This window comes from Microtus pennsylvanicus, chromosome 15 (genome assembly GCF_037038515.1).
Source record: "Microtus pennsylvanicus isolate mMicPen1 chromosome 15, mMicPen1.hap1, whole genome shotgun sequence".
NCBI lineage: Eukaryota > Metazoa > Chordata > Mammalia > Rodentia > Cricetidae > Microtus > Microtus pennsylvanicus.
The window spans coordinates 25,421,169-25,438,534 of NC_134593.1; the positions used below are offsets into that span (position 1 = coordinate 25,421,169).

The 17,366-nt window shown below is 49.3% G+C and overlaps 1 protein-coding gene across 5 annotated transcripts in view; it reads left to right on the forward strand.

Moving 5' to 3' along the window:
• Positions 1–17,366, forward strand: part of Scara5 (scavenger receptor class A member 5) — a 92,845-nt gene that overhangs the window by 51,976 nt on the left and 23,503 nt on the right. For all 5 annotated transcript variants that reach the window (XM_075949685.1, XM_075949682.1, XM_075949684.1 and 2 more), the window contains exons 4-7: positions 6,023–6,697; positions 12,450–12,530; positions 14,326–14,424; positions 16,148–16,195. In XM_075949685.1, coding sequence (XP_075805800.1) covers positions 6,023–6,697; positions 12,450–12,530; positions 14,326–14,424; positions 16,148–16,195 — 903 coding nt within the window. The remainder of the gene's footprint in view (positions 1–6,022; positions 6,698–12,449; positions 12,531–14,325; positions 14,425–16,147; positions 16,196–17,366) is intronic.

The following is a 17,366-nucleotide window of genomic DNA, read 5'->3' on the forward strand; positions in this document are numbered from 1 at the left end:
CAATCTGGACAGGTCACATCTGGAACACCCTGACTGAGCCTGAAGATGATGGTTTTATTCATGAACAAGGCAACTGTGGCCAGGGAGCTGACTCAGAACTGAGTGTGGATGGAAAGCCAGGTGGGGCAGTGGAAGTTATGAGAAACAGGCTTATTCAAGACCCTGATCCTCCTGCAGCCTGAGGCAGGCATCCGTGTATACACTGGCTATATATTGTCACAAAATATGCACTAATTCATGAAGTAGGACCCAGGAATCAATAACAAGTCAGATTCTGGAGTTAAATGGCTGTGTGATTCCTACTGAGAACCCCAGCTCCAGCCTGGGTTTATGCTAAGGAGCTCACTATCTTTCATATTTACTCAGCATCTAAGTGTGTCTGCCACAGTTTGTTCTCCACGTTCAATCCTTCATCAGAGAGCAAAGATGTTCATACTGGGGACCCTGGGGACCCTGGAGCCACATTTCCAGAGTCCAGCCATTCTCCCCTGCCTCCTGGTCCTGTGATCTTGTGCATGACTTACCCTCTGCTTGCCTCAGTTTCCCCACTTGGAACACGAGGATGCTAATGGTATTTGAGATTTTGAGATTCTTTGTATTAGCATGGAAGACACACAGAAGAGTGTTTGGCACGCAGTGAGGATGCAGGAGATGCGGGTTGTTGTCTTTAGTTTATGGTTTACTTTCCCATTTGTGAAAGCATAGAAGTTGAAGAAATCATTAAAACACATTAAAAGGAGGTAAGCCAGGGAGGGAGATAAATGAGCTGTTTGCATAAACACGAATTAAGAGAGTCACACTCAAGAAAGAATTGTTCCCTGTTGAGGACAGCAACCATCTGGAAGGAATTAAAGGGGGGAGGGGATGGGTCATGAGCCGAGAACACTGTTGGAAAGAGATAATTCACTCCGCTGTGCGTAAATGGTCCCAAAGGAAGGACATTGCTCTAGGCTTGGCCAGCATGAGTCGGGGCCCAGAAAATATTTGACTCCACAAACAGTGATTTGATTGGTCTACATACCTAAACTAGAGAGGCCATTCCAGTGAACAGGCACATCACCTTGAAAAGGCTGCTTCTGTAACAGACTTATCCTGATAGCAAGGTACCACGCGCTAACTGTGACATGAGCAATGAGGGATGTAATGAAACACTCTTAAACATCTACGCTGTGAGTATTAAGAATTAGCATAATTTGGGAGAGTCCTTGACTGTGATTTTGTTGTGGTTTGGGTTTTTGAGACAGAGGGGAGGGTGGTCTCAGTCTGTAACCCAGGCTGGCCTATAATTTATCATGTAGCCTAGGCTGACTTCAAAGTCGTGACAATCCTCCTGCCTCAATCTCCTTTGTGTTTGTTGTGAGCCACCACATCTGGTTATGGGATTTTTTTCTTAAGTCATAAAAATATCTATATATGTTTTGGCCTACTAATTCAACTTCTGAGACTTTATTGTTATGAAAATCTTAAGTGAAAAAGAGAGAGAGAAAAAGAAAGAAAGAAAGAAAGAAAGAAAGAAAGAAAGAAAGAAAGAAAGAAAAGAAAAGAAAAGAAAGAAAAAAATGTCTGCTTTTATTTGCTGGGATAATAGTGTGTCCCCTCCAGAAACTTTTTGCAGCCAACAGAATTAGAAGAGAATAAAAGAAAGATGGCAAAATTCTTGTGAAATAATTATAATATTAAATGGAGAACTCTGCAGAAGTGGCATTGTAAAGCCTGAGTATGCAAATGGATAGAGCTGGGAAAGCAAAGCAAACAGTGCTTTGATGGAGGTGTGGGCTGTGGGAGGAGCCTTGAAGGAGGGTGTGGGCTGTGTGAGGAGCCTTGAAGGAGGGTGTGGGCTGTGGGAGGAGCCTTGAAGGAGGGTGTGGGCTGTGTGAGGAGCCTTGAAGGAGGGTGTGGACTGTGGGAGGAGCCTTGAAGGAGGGTGTGGGCTGTGGGAGGAGCCTTGAAGAAGGGTGTGGGCTGTGGGAGGAGCCTTGAAGGAGGGTGTGGACTGTGGGAGGAGCCTTGAAGGAGGGTGTGGCTTGGGGGGGTGAGCCTTGAAGGAGGGTGTGGCTGGGGGGGGAAATGAGCCTTGAAGGAGGGTGTGGCTTGGGGGGGGAAAATGAGCCTTGAAGGAGGGTGTGGCTGGGGGAGGGATGAGCCTTGAAAGAGGGTGTGGCTTGGGGGGGAAATGAGCCTTGAAGGAGGGTGTGGGCTGTGGGAGGAACCTTGAAGGAGGGTGTGGCTTGGGGGAGGAGTTTCTTTCTAATTTGGATTTGTATGCTGATTGGTTGTGCAAGGATCAAGGACTCCCAGAGACTCCCTGGGATTGGAGAAGGCAATTGTCTGTTGTTCCTATATGGACACAGGTTTAGCTTCATTCCCTGGACAAAGAGAAAGGCCTAAAGCCTCCAGGTACCAAAGAAGGGTCCAATGGGCAGAGCCTGTGGCCTTCAGGGCTGGGAAGGAGGGAGAGGAAAAAGAATTCCTGGCTCACTACCTGGACTCTGGGCAAATATGACCTTAAACCACCTGCAACTTCAACCAAGGGGTTGGCACTCTTTCTCCCGGTCGCTCCCAGTCACTCATCAGAAGCACAATGAATGCTCACACCTCAGGGTGGCCTTCCTTCCTCTGATGGACTGAGGTTTGCCCGAGCTCTGGGTTGTCCTCAGCAAGTACTGATGAGAAGTGTTGGGATCTCTGCTCTCCACCTGCCCTGTCTCAGTGCCACACCCCATGTGTATTGGGGGGCATGGGGGGCACATGCAGACACACTGTCCTGCTGTGATCCCTGCAGTTCACAGTCCTGTGGACTCCTGGCTGTGGCTGCTCATGGCTTCATTCCCCTGGAAGCTGCTTTTATATTGACAACTCTGTAGTCACCTTCCAGAGGGCGACAGTGGTGTGGGCCGTGGGAACAGGGGTCAGGAGGCAGGTCATTAATGGTCATTCTACCTCCTGGCCTTGGTCTCTTCATCAGTAGAATGGGGGAACATCCCATTCACCAGAGACTGTGGGGATCCATTCAGTGGCTGCAGAGCCCAGAAAGGCTAACTATGCCTGGCTTGGGCCACTTCACCAGAAGTCTCATGACCAAAGTAAAGGAACTGATCCTTCTGCTAGGCTCCATCTGTCCATACTTTTGTTTAAACTAGTTTGTCATTTAAGGTTGTCAATCAAGGTGTGATTGACAAGCTAGAACAAGTACAGAAGGCAGCCAGAATGTCTGGAGGCTAAGCCTGGCCTTGAGAAAATGAATGAGGGAAGCAGAGATTTTAAGCAGAAAAGATCCATGCATTTCTTTGAAATTCTAAAGGGCCACCCTGTCAGGAAATGCATGGGTTCTACATTCTACCAAAGGGAAAAATCCATGGATAGAAACTCTGGCATGGCCAACTCAAATATGAACAGAATGCAAAACATTCCAATATTTATAACTAACTGACGGAGGGGAGGCTGAGTGAGCGCTTGGCAGAGTGACTTTCGTGGTCAAAGCGAAGGGGAAAGTTGAAGCAGGCATCCAAGGCTTCGCTCGGTTCCACACCGCAGAACCTTATCTAAAGTGACTTGTGTTCAACACAAGTGCTGTGTGACTCCAGGGACATCCCAGAGGGAGTACAGGTGCGGGTCATGTGACCCAAGAACCTTCACCACCCATTTTCCTCTTTCTGCAATCAGAATTCTCTTTGTGATACTTGTGAGCTCCGAATCAGAGACAGGAACTGAATCTTCACATTGCCCTTTATCCAGAGTGCTGGCAATCTGCGCCGACAGCGGACTGATGTACCCTCGATACCTTCACTCCATCTCTTTTCCAGTCAGCGGATCTTACAGGGAGAAAACAGAGCAAAGCCGGTCAATCCTTCCAGGGCTCGGGGGTCCCCCTCTGTTTGCCCCTCTGCTCCGGTGTCAGCCATGTTTCTGAGACTCGTGATGTCTGTGCCTCTCTCCTTATTCCTTGTGCTCTCCCCCTCACTCTATGGCTGTGTGGGCTCAAGAACTTCTAGAAATGCTGAGTCGAGTTAGCTTTTGCTGGTTTTGACTTTGTAGTTCTCCAAGGGTGTCTCGGCTGAGGTGGGGAGGTATCTCCGAACAAACAAACTCCCAACAGTATGTGGATGCTGAGCTAGAAATCCATGTATGTTGCTTCCTTTTGACTACAGGGAGTGCATATGTGTCTCTGTAATACAGAATATAAACATGTCCCACCATTCCCCTCCTGTCTCCTCTCACTTCCCAATACAGAGTCCTCAAAGAGAAGTTGTATGCCTGCTTTCTTGTTGGACTAAGCTTTGCACTAAGTTCCTGGTCTTCTGGTTTTCAAGATTTCCAAAGCAGAATTAGCTCATCCTTCTTGCTCCAGTCCCACCATAGCTGCTGGTTTCCTTTCCTGACTCTACAGAGCAGAGCAGCGGTCCCTCGATACCTCGGCACCCAGTTTGCAGAAGCTCCCAGGAGACACCGCGATGCTAGAATCTAGAGAAGAAGATTTCTCCTCTTAGGATATTTCACAACCAGGAAAAGGACCGCTATCCACAGGGAAATGTTGGGAGGGGGCTGGAGTGGCTCGTTTTGCTGGGGATGAACGTAGAGATCCTAAAAGGGTGAAAGGGAGCAGAGAAGGAAAGGAACAGGTCTGAATGCGCCCCCCCCCCACACCCTTGGATGCTGTTGCTGCAGTAGAACGAGGTGGGACCTTGAACAGAGGAAGCCACAAACCGGCAGCACCGTAGCTATCAGCCTGGCTCTGCCTGTTGCCTGATGGGATTGCTTTAAGCAGCTCCAGGGAAGACATAGAGGAAAGTCCAGTTCTGGGCTACCCCACTGGGGTAGGATTTGCTGTGCTATCATGGACCATATTAACAGGTCTAGCTGTAAAAGGAGGTACAATGGGATTGGCTTAGTCTGTTTGAGCCACTGTAATGCAACTCCTTAAACTGGCTAATTTATGAACAACAGAAATTTCTTGCTCATGGTTCCAGAGGCTGGGAGTCCAGGATCAAGGCCCCAGATGATACAATGCCTGATGTCATCTCTTGTACGTCCTGCTATGGGGATAGGGTGGACAGTTTCCTTGAGTTTCATGTATAAGTCATGATCGTATTTGTGATAGTGTATTCTACCCACATGACCTAGTCGCCTCCAAAAGGTCGCATCTCTTAATGTTGTCACTGGCAATTAGATTATTAAGTTCCTGTAGGTGCATGGGGAGAACTTTAGACGGTTGCTGGTACCCGTTTCCTGAGGTGGAAGGGATCATAAGACAATATACTCTTTCTCTCAGTGTGTGTGTGTGTGTGTGTGTGTGTGTGTGTGTGTGTGTGTAACCAAGTTTAATTAGAGTTACATGGTGAACAGTATTTAGAGGAGCTTGAACAGCTAGCCAGAGGCCACATTATTGAAGAAAGCATCTCCCTTCTCCAGCAACCATTAACCGCCACTAGATCTTCAAGGAGGATGGGACCTCATGAAGCCCTCTCTCCTCTAGGACAGAATGCTGGCAGGCCAGTCTTGCGTGGTTCTGTCCATTCTTGAGTACAAAGGCGCTGCCGTATTTGGCAGACATCCTTGTATACCAACCCTTCCTCCTGAAGCAACATTCTTTCCATCCCCTCTTCCAGGACGTTCCCTGAGCGTTGGAGAGAATAACCAATATCTTCAGTTGAGTTCCACAGAACTGTCCATATCCAACATCGATCCAATAGAAAAACCCTGCCATTTCCTATTACCTAACACACAGTGTGTATTTGTGCAGCAGAGTCTAAACTAGGCTCCAACCTAGAGTTACCAGGAATCTTTTAAAGTTCCGAAGTCCACATTCTACCCGATGTCAGCAATATCTGCAAATGATTATAGTGGTACATATGTTTGGGGACCACTGTTAAGCCCAGTGCCCAAGATCTACTGAAGCACTCAGGATCAGCCATTCCTCCCTTTCATTCACTTTTTATTGAGCACCTATTGTATGCCATAGATTTGCCTGTTGTTATCTGGACCTTCCTACCCAACTCCTTTTCATTTCTCACCTCCTCTACAGTGTCCAGGCCTCGAAGTTCCCCCGATGACTTGAAAGCGCTGACCCGGAATGTGAACCAGCTGAATGAGAGCTTCCGGGACATGCAGCTCCGGCTGCTGCAGGCTCCGCTGCAGACGGACCTGACGGAACAAGTGTGGAAGGTTCAGGATGCGCTGCAGAACCAGACAGACTCGCTCTTGGCCCTGGCGGGCTTGGTGCAGCGGCTGGAGGGTACGCTGTGGGGGCTACACGCGCAGGCGGCACAGACCGAGCAGGCTGTGGCCCTGCTGCGTGACCGCACAGGACAGCAGAGTGACTCTGCGCAGTTGGAACTCTACCAGCTGCAGGTGGAGAGCAATCGCAGCCAGCTGCTGCTGCAGCAGCACAAGGGCCTGCTGGATGGGCTGGCGCACAGGGTTGGCGTCCTGAGCGAGGAGCTGGCTGATGTAGGCGGGGCACTGCGTGGCCTCAACCACAGCCTGTCCTATGACGTGGCCCTGCACAGCACGCGGCTGCAGGACCTGCAAGTACTGGTGAGCAATGCCAGCGCCGACACACGCCGCATGAGGCTGGTGCACATGGACATGGAGATGCAACTTAAGCAAGAGCTGGCCATGCTCAACGTCGTAACGGAGGACCTGCGTCTCAAGGACTGGGAACACTCCATTGCCTTGAGGAACATCACCCTTGCCAAAGGTACTTGAGTGACCCAACCCAGCCCATAGTGATTCCTGACTGCCCTTTCTGTTCAGGGATCTCCCTCCAAAGCTCTTCCCAAGGACCCATCTCAAAATGGCAGTTTAAACTTATACCCTCACCTTTAAGTCTTACGCCATATGACTCCGGAATGCTCTTCCCAAATGAGTGTAGCTCCAAGGAGAATTCTGCACTTGAACTTGGCCTGCTAGAAACGTGTTAGAAAACATACATTGTTTGTCCAGGTAGAGTACATTCGATTCATTTCCTGAATACAATTGATTGTGTGTGCTGGCACATGCCTGTAGGCAAGCACTCCGGAGAGGGAGGTGGGAAGATCAACAGGTGGAGGCCAGACTGGTCTATACAAGAAGACCCTGCGTGTGAATGAATGAAGTTTTTCATGAATGGGTTATTATTGCTGTGATGAAACACCATGGCCAAAAGCAAACGGGAAATTCATTTGGTTTACACTTCAACATCATAGTTCATTATTGAAGGAAGTCAAGGCAAGACCTAAAGCAGAGCAGGAACCTGGAGGCAGGAGCCGATGCAGAGGCCATGGAGGGGTGCTGCTTACTATCTTGCTCTCCATGGCTTGCTTAACCTGCTTTCTTATAGATCCCCAAACCACCAACACTGGGATTATACCGCCTACAAGCCCTACAGGCTCGCCTATGGTTTGATCTGATGGAGGCATTTTTCTTAGTTGAGATTTTCTTCTCTCCTGCAATTTTGGCTGTCTCAAACTGACATAAATAACTATCCAGCACACCCAACAACTGTTAGCTTAGAGACCTGATTCTGCTCTTTCCTGATAAACCAGCCTCTCCCTTGTCAGGGCTGTGGGCTTCGTGAAATCCTGATTGGTCTAGTAGTCAGCCCAGCTGAAACTATCCTCTTAAATACACCTTCTGCATGTGGGTATACCAAGGGGCATGCCACACAGCATCTCTCGAGAACGGCACCTCTCTGGGGATGTATCACTGTCCCCTTGTGTGTTGGCATGGGCAGTGCGACTCAGGAAGCTTCAGGGTGAGATGGAACTAGGGTCCAGTGTGGGTTCTGGCCTGTGTGAGCCATTCTTCAATGGCTCCTGGTATGCTCTCTGGAGGATTCCCTCTGGCCCGGTCAACCTTGCACTCCCCTACAGAGGTAGACAGAACCATCTTCAGCTCTCCAGTTCACTTTCAGCCCCGAGTCCTCTCCTCATCATGTTGTGGTCAATCCTCTGAGCTGCCACAGTGACCACAGGAAGCTATAATCACCTTGGAGGCCTTCAGCAGTACATATCCAGAGTGTTCTTGTATGCTTCCATGCTTTTCTATACTGCTGTTGGAGCGGCTTCCTGTCATAATTCTATCTCATTCCTCTCTAGTTTAATCCTCTCTAAACCCACATGGACACGTTCATGCGCACATGTATGCATACATGCCTATACATACACATAGAAATACATAACACACTTGAATGCATAACTCACATGCACACACACACATGCACAGACACATTCACAAACACAGATTCCTGCATATATAACTCACACGTGTTTATACAAACATACACAGACAACTACATACCTAAGTCAAATGTACATACATAGCCATATACATCCACAGGCACACACATAGACGTCTCTGTACATAACTCGGGAGCATACACACGTTCATATGCACAAACACTGGCATACATAATTCAGTATATGTGTACACACATGAACAGACACGCATACGTGAATGCATAACGCATGGGTACACACATATGCACACACACAGATACCTACATGCATAACTCACATGTATGCACCCACACAGGCAGACACATATACAACGCCCTCCCCTTTGCTCTCCTCTGGTTCAGAATCCACAAATACTCGAATGCATGTACTTTTTAAAGATGAGAGCATTTACACGATCCTTGAGCTTTCCCCCCAAATGGCTTTCATTCTCTCGCTTTGCTGCGCCGTTTTCTGTGGCTTCTAACCTCAGTTCACCTTCGTGGGCATTCAGCAGAGCATTGTTTTTTTTTTTCAACATCAAGGAGGTCCGTCAAAAATCTGTCTGTGGGATTTAAAGGCACAGAGAACTTAGCCTATCAGAGATGGGGAAGAGAAAAGAAACTCAGAGAGGGGAGACATGCCAGAAAACTTTGGTACAGCAAGCCTTGAGGCAGGCCACCCAGCCACATGCAGATGGCTAAAAGGCAAGCCTTCTAAAATTCTTTGGAATGGGAATGGGCCTCTAAAATCATCTGGTCTAATCCTCCTGTATCATAGCGGAGAATCCCACGGCCCTGAGAGGGGAAACGGCTTCTCCAAGTCAAATGCCAAGCCAGATGAAGAGAGCACACCTCTTAATTAGTGAAAACAAGTTTTCAAAGCAGCTTCATCTGGCAGCTGCTGTGTTTTCAATAGAAAACACCATCTAGTGGATGGAGGAGGGAGGCCTCCTCAGTCTGTGGAGTTAAGGGGTGGAGGGTGGGGCTGGATTCTAGGTCTGCCAAGGGGACTCTGGCTTCCAGTTAATAGAAGTGGACCATGGCTGTGAATGGGGGCCACTTGTAAGACAAGTGTATATCTGCTCGAGGAGAATTGGGGTATGTGTTCAGGTCCTGGGTGGGCTATATGATCCTCCCACCTTCTTCAAAGTAGATGAAGGATACTCTGAGAAGGATAGTAGATCGATACATCCTGTCCCCATTGCCCATGAGGGTCTCTCCAGCAGGGTTGCTTCTGAACTTCTTGGAGGTGCTGTTCTCCTGGCTCTGGAAAGGAGCTGGCAGTCTCTGCCCTGCCCTTTTCTTCGTGCAGGGTGTCTTGAATGAGGAAGGGAATACCCTGCACTTATGTTGTGGAAGAGTAGATGTCCAGGGCCCTGTAGCTTTGGGAAACTGAGGCAGAGCAGTCAGTGGCAGGGTCCTTGTGGGCTCAGATGGTAGGCAGACCTTGTCCCAACCCCATCCACACTGTGATCTACCTCAGAAAACAGAAACCAAGACACGTGACTATAAGAATCAGAGAAGTAAAAAGGCTCACAGGGGCAAGGCTGGCCATAACTGAAGTTGTAACTGCATGTACTGCCCAGAAGCAGAATGGCAGATGTGGGTTGGCACAGCTGTAGAGGGCCCAGATCTCAGAGCCCAGGCTCCCTGGCAGGGAGAGACGGAGAGTGAAGTAGGGTGAAGTGCCTGGGGTGGGTGGGGATTTAGCAACAGAGATCTGAGCTGAGTTCCCTTTGTTGTTGAATTTGACCTGGAGGGGAGACTTCTGGATTCAGAATGGGGATGGAGAAAGGGGTGATGGAGCTCTTTTTAATCTTAGCCCTGCCTTTCACTGGGCGTGTAGTTTTTGGTAAAACAGTTTTCGTATCTTGATCCTGTTATCTGAGAATTGGGGTCAAAAATAAGATGACGCCTAAAACCTTCAGCTTTTTTTTTTTTGAATGCTTTCTGTCACTCGTGAATTAAAAAAAAAAAAGTTGACTGCTTTTTCCTTGCTCTCACGCTATTGAGTTGTTAAATGGCTGTCAGCTTGGGTTAAGGGCTGAGGACAGTGCCAACTTTTGGAATGTATCAGTACATCTCGATCTTGGCAGCCGTGTTGTTTTGTATGTATTAACACCCTGTGATCTCATATACTCGTTCGTTTGTCAAATATCGATTGTGCAAGACCCTGGTCTGCTGTGGGCCTACATGCTTTGGTTTCCTGGGAGACCACCACAGACTGGGGCTAAAAATAGCAGCTTATTGACTAGAGGTTACGAGTCTTTAACCTAGCATCTATAGGGTCTCATGGCTCTGAAACTCAGAGGGAGGGTCCTCCTTGTGTCTTCTGAACTTTCGGTGACCGGGGCAGTCTTGGTCAGCAGATGCCTCTTTCCCATCTCTGCCTCTGTGTCCCATGTCTCTGGTCACAAGATTAGGGTCCATCCCACTCCAGGATGACCTCAGCTAATCACATCCACGGAAACCCAGTGTCCTAAGAAAGGGGAGGAGGTTCTGAGGATGGATGCGTTGAAAGCACTATTCAGCCAGTAGAGCAAGACGTGAGTGTTTGCAGTCTGGGTTCCCACAGCAGGGGCAGGTTTTCAGGATGCCTTTGGGAAGCAGAAAAGAGAGAACCACAGGGCAAGGCTGTGTGAGGGCTCCATCAAAACACCCCAGGTCTGCTTCTCCAGCAGGAACCATGGGACCAAGAAAGAATCACCAGCAAAGCTGCAAGAAGCAAACCCAGCTCGCAGACATATGGAGTTGACGAGGGGTGGGGAGCTTCTGTGCTCACCAGCCTGGGAACAACAGGTGTCAGAATGAGTGACAGGAAAGTGGGATGGGCGAGATGTCTGGTCTCATGGGTGTGGCAGAAAGGATGAGTGCCAGGCAGACCTGGACCGAGAGCATGGCTCCTTCACCAGCTGGCTGCCTGTGTGGCCTCAGACAAGGAATTTCCACACACGGTACAGGCATGGAGGCTGGAGGTTGAATTCAGTCATGTATACTTGAGTCTCTGCCACACTGCAGCCTCTCCTGGAAGGAAGCCCCACTCACAAGCCATTAGAAACGTATCCTCCGGTCAGGTGCCAAGCTGGAAACCTGAGCTTCGCCCGGCCTCCTCCACTGCTTCCCCAGGAGGAGCAAAAGCCATCCTACTTTCTAAACAGCCTGGCCCTTCTCCCATGTCTCGGATGGCCACTTTCCTAACCCACGGTTCTTCCACCTTTCACCTAAATGACCACAGCCCCTGCCTCCCTGCCTCCCTGCCCCTCTCACCTGCCCCCTGTACCATCCCTCTTTCACACACAGCCCAGCCATCTTCCTCCTTTCCTTGTATGCAGATCTAATATGGCTCTCCCACCAGGCCCCTTCCAAGGCTTCTAGTACTCCCCAGGTCAGGGTCAAATCCAGCATCTAGGCCCCCAGTACTCCCACTTTCCCAGCCCACCGAGCCCCTAGCTTACGTAGCTGCATCTTTGCCTTAAGCTCCTGTAGGGATTGCTTTCCTCTGCACAGAACTCTTCCTCTTCACGCTGGCTTGATCAGTCCTGATCACTGACACGGAGGCTGAGGGGGCTTAGACCACAGGCATTTCTTTCTTTTCAGTTCTGGAAGTTAGGAGACTGAGTTCAGGCTACTAACATAACTGGGTTCAGGTGAGGGCTTCCTTTCCTGGTATATACATATGGCTTCTTGCTTGTAGTATCCTCGTCGGGCAGAGAGTGAGAGAGATGTGGGGGACGGGAATGAAGGCAGAGGAAAGGCATACATGAGCGCTAGTGCCAAGCTCCAGACAGGAGACGGGAGCTTATGCTATAGCCCAGGCTGGCCCTAAGCTCGCCATCCTCCTACCTCTGCCTCCTGAGTAAGTGCTGGGGCTACAGGTGTGCTCCGCCATAGCTGACTTTCCTCCTTTTCTCAAGCCACTAATCACACTGAGAAAGTCCCATCCTCATGACCTCGTATAAACCCAGTCCCCTCCTACAGCCCCACCTTTCCAAATCATAAGAACTTCAACATATGGACTTGAGAGGGTCATCAATAACCCTGAATACCGTCCCCCTCTTCTTTACTTAGCTAGTACCTGTTTCTTCTTGAGATTTCAGGAAACCTCCCCTGATGCCCCCCAGAGCCGAGTACCTGGCATCTCCATGCTTCCAAAGCAGAATCCTGGCTCTTCCTCTCGTTACAGGCGGAGCTGTTTGCTTTCTCTGCGGATGTCCTGGCTTTCTTACCCTCTAACCTTGTTGTTGTCCTCTTTCAGGGCCACCAGGACCCAAAGGTGACCAGGGCAATGAAGGAAAGGAGGGAAAGCCAGGTACTCCTGGATTCCCTGGACTGCGAGGTAATGGGATACCCTGGGAGAAACCTGGGGTGGGGGTTCAAGTCCATCCCTGACCTCTCTTCCTAGGGATAATAAACTTCCACTGTTCTTCCACCGGGTGACTAAGCGGTCAGTCTAGTCACAGAACAGGCCAAATGCTTTTCCTGAAAAAGTACCAGGATCTTAAGGCAAGAACTCACAAGAGTCCCCAGGTCCTCTAAATCACTGCCCCCACGAGAAGGTGTTCTATGATACTAGGAGTCTGGCATGCCCCTGCCCCATCTCACTTCCTGATATCCCATTCCCGGTGGCTGGTGGCAGATGGGGTGGGGCGTTTAGAACCTTCTAGAAAAACTATATTTTCCTTTGGCTCGTGGTCTTAGGCATTTCTTATCAGGGACTCTGTCAAGCATGTGAGTCTACCCATGGCTGAGCCAGGGTCACATGTGACATTCCTCAGAGTGAGGAGGTTTCAAAATGATGCAAGGAGAAGAAGCCTCGTGGGGAGGGTTCCGGTTATTTATTTTAGGAATTGTTCCTGCCAAATCACTAGGTATATTACAGACAAAGAAGAGAAGACAGGGCCTGGAAGGGGAGGTCTCCAGCCTGACCTCCGTTCTGTCCTCAGTTCCATGGCCGAGGATGCCCTGAGGTTCCCAGGACAGCGGAGCCACTTTTCCTGCCCAGTGAATCATAGGGTGGGGAGCTTTGGGCACATCTTGCCTTAGGCTTGGAGCTCAGTTGCCACAGGACTCTTAGACCCTGGGAACAGATGCATCGTGTCAAGAAGGGAGAGACATTCCATCAATGTCTTTGACGTCCTCACACCCTTGGGAGGCCACTGTCCTCTCCCAGTCATTTGATAGTAGCCCTGGGGTAATGACTTGGGGATAGGTTTCTCGTGCTGTGGAAAAAAGGGCCCAATGAAAAGCAGCTTGCTCTCCAAGCAGGAAAGAACAATTAGGCAGTTGATTAAGAGAACTGTGTTCTGCAGCGATGACTAGACTCGGGTCAGGACTCTTGGGGGCCTTGGGCTCTTGCTCATAAAAGTGTTTGCTGATTCTGGCTCACCATGGTGCATTCAGTACAGGCTGTGGCCACAGGGTCTGATGGCCAAGAACCTGGAGCCCAGGGCCTAATGGGACGGCAGGCTATGTACCCATTGATTGGTTTTGTGGACGTCCTCACAGTTTTGCCTCTTTGTTTATGGAAAGAAAGGGAGTGTTTGGTTTGGTTTGTTTGTCTTTAAATAGGTTGAGGCATTACCTCACCCTTCGGTCTCTCACTAATGCCATCCCCATAGCATCCCCTCCTCCCTAAGGACCAGCAAACCCCTCAGCCTAAAGTGTGACATGATGCTGACCAACCATGATGTTTCTGTAAAGAAAGACCAAGACTCAGAGCCTGCCTCCAAAGCCCTTTGCTGTGTTCCCAAGTGACTTACCAACTGTGAGCCTTAATTTCCTTATTTGTAGCATGGATGAATTAATACCTTTATGTTAGTCACGAGGATTAAATGAGATTCTTTATCCCTGGCGCACAGAAAGAAATCCAAAAGATGTGTGCAGAATTTAGAAGTCCAGCATGCGTATGGGTATCTGGATGGGCCTGGCACTACTGTCCACTCGCAGCACTACTAGGCCTTCAAGGATGAAGGGCCAGGGAAGGGTGACTAAGGTGCATATACAGATGCCCTGAGCCGACCTGCAGGATGCAAACAAGAAGACGCAGAGGTGCATGAATTATTAAACCAGGCTTTGGCATCTAAAGGACTTTTCTGAATCTGTAGCTCCATCCTTGTCTCTTCTCACCCTAGGTCTGCCTGGAGAGAGAGGTACCCCAGGACTGCCTGGCCCCAAGGGTGATGATGGGAAGTTAGGGGCCACAGGTCCCATGGGCCTGCGCGGATTCAAAGGTAACACTGAAGCCCACTGCAGCCTGAAGCTGCCATTCAGCAAAGTTCTGTGCGTGCACGTGCATGCGTGTGTGTGTGTGTGTGTTTGTGTGTGTGTGTGTGTGTGTGTGTGTACAGGCTTCAACCCAGAGATATAAGCAACGGAGGCTAGCAAGAACAAAACTAGACTGCAAGCCCTTTTTGCCCCTCCTCACTAGTTACACCAGCTTCCCCGCCTTCTGCAAGACTCTTCGTGCTTCCCCTAGTGCATGCCTATGGGTATCTGAATGGGATATCCATTTATTTCACTTCTCAGGTTGACGTAGCCAGCACTGTTTCTTCTGATAGCTTCTTTCTTCTTTCTCTGGCTATTCCCCTTGCTCGTTTTTAAGGGAACCTACTTCAGAGTCAGTCCCTATGGCTCCCTTTCCATTCAGGATTGTCAGGTTGGCCAGGTGTGGTGATGCCCTCCTTTAATCCCGGCACTCGGGAAGCAGAGACCCGTGGATCTCTCTGATTCCAAGGCCACTGTGATCTATATGGTGAGCTCCAGGACAGCCAGAGCTACATGGAGAAACCATTCTCAGATAGATGGATAGATAGATAGATAGATAGATAGATAGATAGATAGATAGATGATAGATGATAGATCAACAGACCTGCCTTCATCACTGCAGAAGACAAGGATAACTGATGTTCCTTGCACAGATGCCCAGGTTTCACTTATTATCAGGATAACCTAGTACTGTTCATCATTCCCACTTTGCATCTGGGAGGTCTCCCGTTCTAGATCATTGGAAATTCATATTCTACTCTTTAGCGATAAAAAGTACTGAGTTTTTTTCTTTTGTGATCCTAATTTGAAAACACGTAACTTTTAAAGACTGTAAAGATAAACCATGCTTGCTGAAAAACAGCTAGGTAGTACAGAGACGTAGGAAGGGCAAAGTAAATAGGAAGCCCTTTCTCCTTTGGCCCCTTTGGCTCTTGCTCTTCAGAGTGACCACTGTGAGCTCTTTGGAGCACATGCTGCTGGATGCTTCCCTAAATGTATTCAGCCATGTATGTGGTTGCTTTTGTTTTGTTTTGTTTCAAACCCAGGATCGCAGTAAATTCTCTCCCTTGGCATTTTCTGATCTGCTTTCTTCACTCACAGTTTGCAGTGGGCTTTTGACTTGCAGATGTTTGTCTGGAGAGCGGTAAACTAGAATCCCCCTTGCCTTGCTCTGGGCCCCTGAGCAGTGCCAGGACATTCTGCTTTATTGAAAGAGGAGGAAGCTGGGGAAAGCTCTGATCTTTTAACCAACCCCGGAAAGGAAATTCCACAAGTCCTTGGAAACTCTGCCTCATGTTTTACAGTCTCCCCTACCAGAAAAAAGCCGCCTGACATATAACCTGTCTCCATGACCGCTGGAGCTCAGTCCCCTTCCGTATTGCGGTTGTGGGAGTGAACGTGGGTGTGATTTTTCTCTCCAACTTTGACTTTGCTCCATTGCCCACCTGCCCCGTCCCAGGCTTCCCTTGGTGGTATGTGGTAGCAGGGGCTTTCTGGTACTTTCACTAGAGGGAGTAGTAGACTCTCTCACTCTTTCCCTGCAGGACCAGAGCAGACGGCATAATTATCTTCTCCACAGTGCCCTCTGGTGGCTGCTGCCTGGCCGTGGGTTAGCAAATCCAAAGGTAACATTCCACTAACAAATCAGGTTTGTTTCCACTCCTAATGCCTGTTTCCCTTCTGTTGCAGGTGACCGAGGCCCAAAGGGAGAGAAAGGAGAGAGAGGAGAGATAAATGGTAAGGGAGTTCTGCTGGGTTACTGGGTTCTTTGGGGATAGAGTGGAGCCCTTTACGGTCAGGGGTCAGGTGCTGGAACTTGAATATCAAAGAATCTACCTTCTTCTTTTTCTTTTTCCTTTTCGCCCCCACTGGCATTAACAAGCCCTAGGGGGGTTGGGCTGGGGCTGTGAGAAAGGATGGGGAGGTTTCCTGCCCGCAGCATCACTAACTGCCTATGTACAATCTTTGGGCTTCCATTATTCCTCTATACAGTGGAGATAATCAGAGCCCTGACCGAGCTGGTTCATGTATGACAGAGTCCAGATGCCTGATTCAGGGCCCATGAGGTATCAGCCATTAATATTCCATGTTATACACCAAACCGGACATTCTTCTTAAAATCACTGGAGATATTTGGTAACGCGCAGCTGCAGACTTTGCAGAAACAGCCCACGCGATGCTCAGGGAAGAGTGCAACCTCTTCCGTCTTCGCCTTTGTTACTTCCGGAGCCATGAGACTAAAGACATTCCCAGGCAAACTCTGCCATTTCACATGGGAACGGGCACCTCTGCTGAAACCCTTCCTGTACTGGTTGCAAGCTGGCTGATCTAGCCGAGCCACATGTCTGTACGATCTATCTTCCTCCAAAGTACTACTCCAGGGAGACTCAGGGAAGAACGCATAGACCCTTGTAGCCAAGTTCCAAACAAGAATAGAACATGTAGTACGTGGTGCCATTGGCTCTGAGTCTATATTCATGGGTGGGCTAGCATGTCTGTGGGCACCTGTTCTCTGGGCATTGCCCTCAGGATTGTGGCCTGGGTACCAGAGCTGGGGAAGTACAGTCTGGAACATTACTTGGGACTTCCCCCAAAGGACAGGGTAGCAAATGTGGTCTTTAGGGTACTGCCTAATCCTGCGCTTAGTGTCTAGTGACTGTGACAAAATGCTGCCGGGGTGGCTGAGAAGCACTGGGCTGTGGCATTTAGTTCTGAGAAATAAACAACTTGTGTGGGGTTGGGCAGGAAGGGAGGAACTGTGTGGAAAGATGACCTTTGAGAGTGAGATCAGAAATGTTGCCCACATACCAGAGGGGTCTCACCAGGATCTGTCTGCCAGCTGATCTCTTAGCTGGCTTGAGAACCCAAACGGGAGGTCACAGCTAGTAGAGTGAGCATGGTCACTATC